General features: G+C 33.9%; 1 protein-coding gene across 4 annotated transcripts; it reads right to left on the reverse strand.

The window, feature by feature from the left end:
• LOC18051918 (ABC transporter I family member 6, chloroplastic) lies at positions 1-6939 on the reverse strand. Of its 4 annotated transcripts, none has more exons than XM_006445749.2 (8): positions 6389-6939; positions 6252-6302; positions 5936-6157; positions 5545-5667; positions 4849-5025; positions 3448-3547; positions 400-456; positions 1-162 (listed from the first exon to the last, which is right to left on the reverse strand). In XM_006445749.2, exons 1-6 carry the CDS (start codon positions 6704-6706, stop codon positions 3461-3463), a joined length of 978 nt encoding a protein of 325 aa, XP_006445812.1. In that variant the 5' UTR covers positions 6707-6939; the 3' UTR covers positions 1-162; positions 400-456; positions 3448-3460. The 4 variants fall into 4 exon arrangements, with proteins under 4 accessions (XP_006445812.1, XP_024047429.1, XP_006445811.1 ...); XM_024191661.1 differs by having other exon boundaries at positions 400-482; XM_006445748.2 differs by having other exon boundaries at positions 3441-3547.
• Positions 6940-7600: the final 661 nt, after the last annotated feature.

Consider the following 7600-nt stretch of genomic DNA (forward strand, 5'->3'; position numbering starts at 1 on the left):
TTTAACAAAAACTATTGAAAATGCATTTAGAGAGCTAAAATATGTTACACCCAAAATAACAAAGAATTCCCATCCAGAAATATATAAAGCATTAACCAAAGATATTTTACAAAATAACAACCAGCAATGCGCAGCAGTCTTTATGGGAAGAAGCTAACATACCTGCACCAGCGAGATAACACGAATAAGGCTCTTAACATTTACCCCATATACAAACTCTAAATCATTTCACATTTTGTTAAACCATGTCAAAAATCTCAGAAATTTTGTTAGTGTAATCTTCAGATTTTTCTGTCTCTCATTTTATTATCCCTTGTTTTACTAATTTTACCCAATGAAAATTAAAATTTGACATCTGAAATAAGTGATTCTCAGACCATCATGTTCAGGAAAGCATACCTCGGGCATTTTACTTGCAGTAATCGATGTTTCTCCAACATAAAATATTCCCAGGTCCTGAAGACAACATTACTGCTTAATTGCTGAAAGAGGTACCAATAAGATTCATACAAAAGGACAATAAAACCAGTATAGTGCTTACAACAGAATATTTACACTGCAAATATATACACATTTGTTCACGGATCTGAGGCACAAAATTCTAACCATAACAAGCTACATGGAAAATTCTTCTAACAGACAACACTAAAATATCCCCCAATGAATGGAGGAAACATGGACTGCAGAAAATGACAGCTCCCCAAATTTAGAGGATTTGCTAACACTACAAACTTACAGTGTTTTTTCCATTGATTTGTGCAAGTGCAACTAGCAGATGGCATGGGTAGTAAGAAAATGATAAAAATAATGAAGGCCTTAAAACAAAGCTCTTCTCATATGATTCAATAGTCAACTAACTCCTTGTGGAAGAACAGATTTTCAGGTGTAACCTTTTCCAAGCAGGAGAGCTACAACTAATCTATGGAATAATGATAAATACTTGCAATGTTTGTATCCCAAAGTCTTGGATCATAGTGATGTGGTGCTGCATTCAGACTGCCATTTCAGTACAGTAATTTCATTATCCAATCACCTACGTAATGGTCATGAATGAATGCTGTGTCACTTTGCCTCAAATACTTGGGATTAAACTTTATGATTGTAGCATAGCTACTAATCTACTATCAGTTCCACTAATCACATGGCATTTTGCCTCACTTGATGGAATTAACAGTTCAATTCGGAAGCAGGTAAAACTGGAACATGGATTGCTTAATAAATGAACGCTTGAATCCAACTCAATGCAACCACCTTTAGCATGTAAAAATCATACATGTCTACTCATTTTCTACCACATTGTTAAAGCAACTGATCATTAACAAACTGTTATGTTGTTGTAATTTTTCAATTCATGATCTTCTATATCCTAGGTCTAGCGTAAACCTAAATGGAAGCTTTAAAATTAAAGAGTAAAATAAGAAGAAGAAGGATAATTGGTGCACAAATTGAATTCGCAAATTATTCAGTGCCTATCCTTCCTCAACCATGTATAAGGCAAGCATGAATATGGCTACAGTGACCTGATAGGGTTTTTTCTATTGTCGTCTAGCTTTGTATTGGCATTGAGACAGAAATTAATGTATCTTTCAGATCTTCCCAGCTGTTGATGCCATTCAGTCCATTTCTTATGTCAAATCTAATAGACCATCAGCGTGCGGTACACTATCAGCTACCAGATCATTCACCACATCAAATGCTGACACTACTTCCCAGATCATGACAAGCCAACTACAAATACTTGTCAAAATCTTACCAAGACCTCTAGATTCTCTGAAATTAGACCCTCTGACATAGAAATCGGAGTGCAAGGACTTAAGACATAAGACATAAAACTGGCATTGGACTTGGTCTGATGTAGTAAACCAGAGACAGCAGGGCAGAAAATCTGTGAAGACAACCTATAAAGCAAAGAAGAGACATACCCAATTCTATCCAAAGAATTTCAATGGAACACACATGGCTCTTATGCACAAATCTGAAAAAGCAATTTGAAATTTTAAGGATAAAGCACCGATACCAGCGCTCTTTTACTCTCATCCACGACAAATATAGAGATATATTTGCCAAAATGTCACAAATCAAAGTACAGAATTACCAGGACGGAGCACTTATTAGGAGTTCAAAAACAGAGCTCATAGAGCATTACACATCAGTTGAGAGTCAAAGAATGAATTAAGAAGAAATATATAGGAATGAAGTGAAGTCTTGGCAGTGGTGTGAATTCATCAGAGGTGATGTAAAACTATTGGAATAGAATATTGGGAAGGTAATCAATGTCTTATAAGGCTACTTTTATGATTGATATTTACTAAAACCAGCTAAAAAGTGAGTAGAATTGGGAAACACTAGAAACAGAATGAGACACACAGACAGATGAGCGCGATAGAAGAAAAATCCATGACACCATGCTTCCTATAAGGTAAGGCACTTAGTCTAATGAGATCTTAGAAGACACTTAGGTTTTCAACTTCTCTTTATGCCAGTATCCTAATTCCCACTTTAATCAATAACCATTTAATAGAATAAGGTTTGCTTATTGTTAAAAAAAGGGAGAGATATTTTCGAAATTCCAAGATATAAATACATGAGTATTGGTTATTATTCCGGGGCTATCTTTCTATATTTTATTTTATAGATGCTTACATATATAATTGCACAAGACAGGACACCAATGCTCCTCTTTCTTTAGCTGCTAAATTTCCTATGTTTCTCTCTTCTTTTCCTCAGTCATTCTTAGTCTTATCTTTAACTTTTTTTTGCATGCAACTCACGAATCATATAGAAAGTGCAGAGTGACAAACAATTTCAATGTAATCAACCAATTGTATGATTAACTATGGATACAACAGTATTTTGACTGTTTAACAAAACCACAGCTAAAATTAGGTACGGGGTTCATGGTGTACAGCATACCCATCCCCTACCTGCGGCCAAAGTTATAGGTCTTCACTGTAACAAAGGATATAGTAATTGACTTGGCTTAACCAGAGAGAAGCATCTGTACCTGTTCTCTTTTTCTTTTTCTTTTTTTTAAACCCCCCCAACCACCAAAAAAAAAAAAAAGAAACACATTTTAAGATAAGAAATAGTACTAAGGTAGAACAATCTTTGCCTCTTATTATGCAGTCCATTGTCCCAACCTATAAAGCACATGCTGAGCATGAAACTACAAGAAACATGTACAGAAGGCAGCAGCGGATAATTGACAGGACACAGAAATCCATCAGAGGCAAGGTCATTGTAAGATTAAAAGCAGTTCAATATATCCAAAACAGGCAGTAGACAGGAAAGTTAGCTTAGCTGATCACTGAACGGATAAACAATTCTTGACCCATTAAAAATAAAGTAGAGAAGCGTTTCACTAATTTGAGCTCACAATATGACAACAAATCCGCTACAGCAGGAAACAAAAAAATCTTAGAAAGAGAGAGAGAGAATACCAGTTACCAATGGTCTAAAATTACGATCCAGAGATTGCTTTATAGCCGCCTTCCTCAAGAACTGTTGCTATGGAGGCATCCCCCGTTTTTATGATTCTTCCATCTTCCTAAAAGACCATAGACATTATCCAAAATAAATTCAATAAGAACAAAGACTTAAAATGTGTATATTTATTAAAAAGTAAAGTTGAGGGGAGATCAAAGTCTCATATATCTATCTATAATTAAAATTCTTTTTTTTTTTTCAAATCCTTGTTAAGCTCCTTTAGGTCTGATTACGTTATTGAGTTGAATTTCTCTTCAAACCTTGAACTTTAAATTCTAGCTTTATAAAAAATATATATATATATTACAATAACACCTCTCTATAGTGATGCTCTATAAAGAAATAACCTCTATGTGGTCAAAAAAAATTTGATCCCAATTTGGGCCAATTATAAATAAGAATAAAATTCATATTGTAATAAATTATAATTTTTCTAGATCCTATCTTAAGAAACTTGCCTCCACATAGTAATAATTGTTTGAATATTCCAAAAAATATATGCTATGTTACATAGAAGGTTTAAGATGGAACAAAATATTTTTCAAAGTTGTCTGGGACATTGTTTTATACAATGTACTGTAGAGAAAAAATTAAAGAAAATGCAAACGTTTAGACTTTTAAGACGAGTTTGCATAACACTACATAGATACATGATAAGTTTTTTGAAACTATGTCTATCTCTTATTAATGTCTATATATTGGATTTGGAATGTTCCTTTAATTAATTAATAATACAGTGCATACTTTACCTCTATATCACTTGCAATAAGGATAATTAAGTCAAAATATTAATTTTTGTAACTACACATCCATTAAGTTATATCCTTCTCACAAAAATAAAATTAGTTTGGTTCAACAATATGATTATAGAGAGGTTTTACATATTACAATGAATAGTATGAGAAATGTATAAGCAAGAGAATCCTTTTAGCATCAACCTCCATAGCACATTTTCCATAAACCTAGCCCTCCAAATAGTCAAAAGAAGGACAAAGTCAAGGAAAAAGGTGGACCCGAATTTGATTTTTATAAAAATAACAAAATAAAAAACTGAATAGATGTTGAAATTGAAAATATTTCACAAAGAGTTAATATGTTCAACAACAGCAGCTAATTTAAGATATCTGACCTGGCTTTTAAAACAAATATAACCTTTTAGGCCATGGTTAAATGCATTTAGTGATCATTTAAGGTTTTAGCATCCAACAAGGACTAAATGACCATTTCAATTTATCCTATGTGCCTATGGGATCCCCCATATGTAATTAACTTATTATCCCATTATTATAAAAGCTTTCTGATACACACTCCACCACAAATATGAATCCACAAAGTAATTTTGTAACATTCAATTTGACTCACCATGATATGGATAAATGTAGGTTTTATAAACTCCAAAAGCCGTCTATAATGAGTTATCATCAGTAAAGAATTCTTAGGAGTCAAAAGCCCATTCACTGCTTTTGCTACATCTCTTAGTGCATCAACATCCAACCCCGAATCGATTTCATCTAATATAGCCAAGTCTGCTCCCAAAACCTGTAATACACAGAAGCAAACGCCAAATGAGAAATGAGGAAATTTAAACATCAGGTTTCATCTCAGCTTTCCAAGAAAACAGGAACTCAAATGTGCATGGAACCTAAATATCTAGGTCTTCCCCCTCCCACTGCACTTTTTGGCTTAAGGGACTCTCATCCAACATTTTTTGCTCCAATTTCATCCATCAAAAAATTAAAAAAATAAATAAATAAATAAAATGTAAAAATACCCTCAAATCTCAATATTCAATATACAGCAAGGGGAAGTTCAAATGCAGAAAGAGCATATAATTCCTTTTCATCAATTTCAACTATACAAAATAATATAACCATTGGCAAAACATAATCTCAAAAACCAATGAAATCTTAGAAGTGATAATTTTTCTATTACATCAACCACTGTAACAGGCATATGGTGGAAACAGCCATCTTATTAGGGCTTCGAATCATTATCAAGTTATTTTCCTTATAAGAAACAGATCAGAATTAAATTTAAAATGAGAAAGCATATTCATACCGCAAGCTGTAAAATTTCGTTGCGTTTCCTTTCACCACCGCTAAATCCTTCATTGACATTTCTATTAAGAAAGTCAGTCTTCATGCTCAACCGTTCTAGTTTAGGGTACAAGTAAGCATAAAACTGCAAGCAAAAAACAAGATAAAAAGTAAATTAAACATACTCCAACCAGACGAATCAAACACAGAAAGATAACTGACAATATGTTTGGAAGTACTTCCATATAATGAAGCTATTTAAGGAAAGCATCGTATTGAAAAAGCACCTACTACGTAGAAGAATGGAAGCTAATTTAGCATATGTTAGTGAGTTGCGACTGCTGTGTTTATGCTTAATTTCACTATTAATTGGCAGTTGATATTTATGAATCATACAGTCATTAATATCTAACCTCAATTGGTCCAAGTTCAGGCTGACCAAGTTTTCTTCTACGAGCATTATAAGCCATGTGAAGGAAGTCAATATTGTTGACTCCCGGGATCTCAACTGGAGACTGGAAACTCATAAAAAGGCCAGCAAGTGACCGTTCTTCTGGCTCCATTTCTAGAAGATTCTCCCCTTTAAACACGACACTCCCTTCTGTCACTTCATAATCCGGATGCCCAACCAGAACCTACACATCGTTCACGCCCTAATGTCAGCAATTTTTAATTATTTCTTATTTTTACGGATAAAAATATTAAGAGAATTAAAATTAAAAAATAAACCTTTGAAAGAGTGCTCTTCCCAGAACCGTTCTTTCCCATGATCGCATGAACCTAGAGATGAAAATCAAAAGAATCAAGCTAATGCTTTCATTTCATTAATATCAGATTTAAGTTGAAAACTGAATTTTGAAACTGACCTCTCCTTCGTTGACCAAGAGATTGACGCCCTTGAGAATTTCCTGCTTGGACTCTGCGATCACGGCCGTTAAGCCTGTGACTTGAAGCAGAGGCTGGCTTTTCTCATCCTGACCGTCGGAGGAAGATTTCAAAGGAGAATCGACGGCGGAGAGGGCAGCTGTTACGCGGTTGAGAGATAGATGGTGACGATGGTAGTTTGACCGGCGACAGAGAAGGGGAAGGGCGGGAAGAGTAAACACGTGAGATTTAGAGGGTAAATTTGAGAATTTGAATGAACAACAAGAGGTGCTGGGGTTGCTGGGTAGAAATGCAGCCATCACAGCACGGCAGTTAGGCAGTCAACAGTTTGCTGCTCTCGCATACACACACACACATATATAGAATCGCAAGTTTCGAATTGGATTTGTTGGTGGTGGATACGGTAAGACTTGAAAGAGTTTCTTCCGCTGGTTTTCTTGGAAAATCAATTTCAAAATAAACTTTTAATTTTGGTCTGGTATGTGATATCATAAGACTAAAATACCCCGTTGTTGCCAAGTACTAAAATATTCCTATATGAAATTATCAGCTTCGAATTGGATCCGATTTTAGCCTCCGATCGGATCATTTATCGAATAAAATGAAATCCATTTCAATCCGACAATCCTGTCGAGTTGCCAAATTAAATAAAAATAATAATTAAATAAAAATATATTATATGCCTAAAATTTGTTAAAACTTAAACCTAAATAATAATATTAGCGCGTGTAAATAGGGGTGCATTCAGTATTATTTTCAAATCTTGATTTTTGTTTTTTGAATTTATGAAACACCAAATATGTATTTGGTTGATCATTTTTTAAAACGTTTTGGAAATATAAAATTCAGTTTACATTTTTAACAAAGAAAATAAGAAATTTTTTTTTCTAGTTTTCCTTGTTTCCCAATATTAAGTTTCAAAATGAACTACATTCTTCCACCATCTCTCAAAGTAATAATATAATAAAACCTCTTCACAGTCATATTATTGAGACCAAATTGATTTATTGCTATGAGGAGGTTATAACATAATAGACCTACAATGAGGTATTGACGATGATTCTCAAATATCGTAGAGTAGAATGGGATATGATGAGATAGAATGTAATAGAAACAATGATTTAGGAAGGTGTTATCTACTTCTAACAGTCCAAGTGAACTCTTTTATTCTGACGTTCTGAATTCTTTAATTT

Source organism: Citrus clementina, unplaced genomic scaffold (genome assembly GCF_000493195.1).
Source record: "Citrus clementina cultivar Clemenules unplaced genomic scaffold, Citrus_clementina_v1.0 scaffold_2, whole genome shotgun sequence".
Taxonomy (NCBI): Eukaryota; Viridiplantae; Streptophyta; class Magnoliopsida; order Sapindales; family Rutaceae; genus Citrus; species Citrus x clementina.

Excerpts from the sequence above, each read along its gene's own strand:
- LOC18051918 (XM_006445749.2), bottom strand. The coding sequence starts at position 6,706 with ATGGCTGCATTTCTACCCAGCAACCCCAGCACCTCTTGTTGTTCATTC. Across the intron at positions 5,668-5,935 it reads CTGAACTTGGACCAATTGAG|TTTTATGCTTACTTGTACCC; the intron begins GTTAGATATTAA and ends TTTTGCTTGCAG. Across the intron at positions 3,548-4,848 it reads CTACATTTATCCATATCATG|GAAGATGGAAGAATCATAAA; the intron begins GTGAGTCAAATT and ends ATGGTCTTTTAG.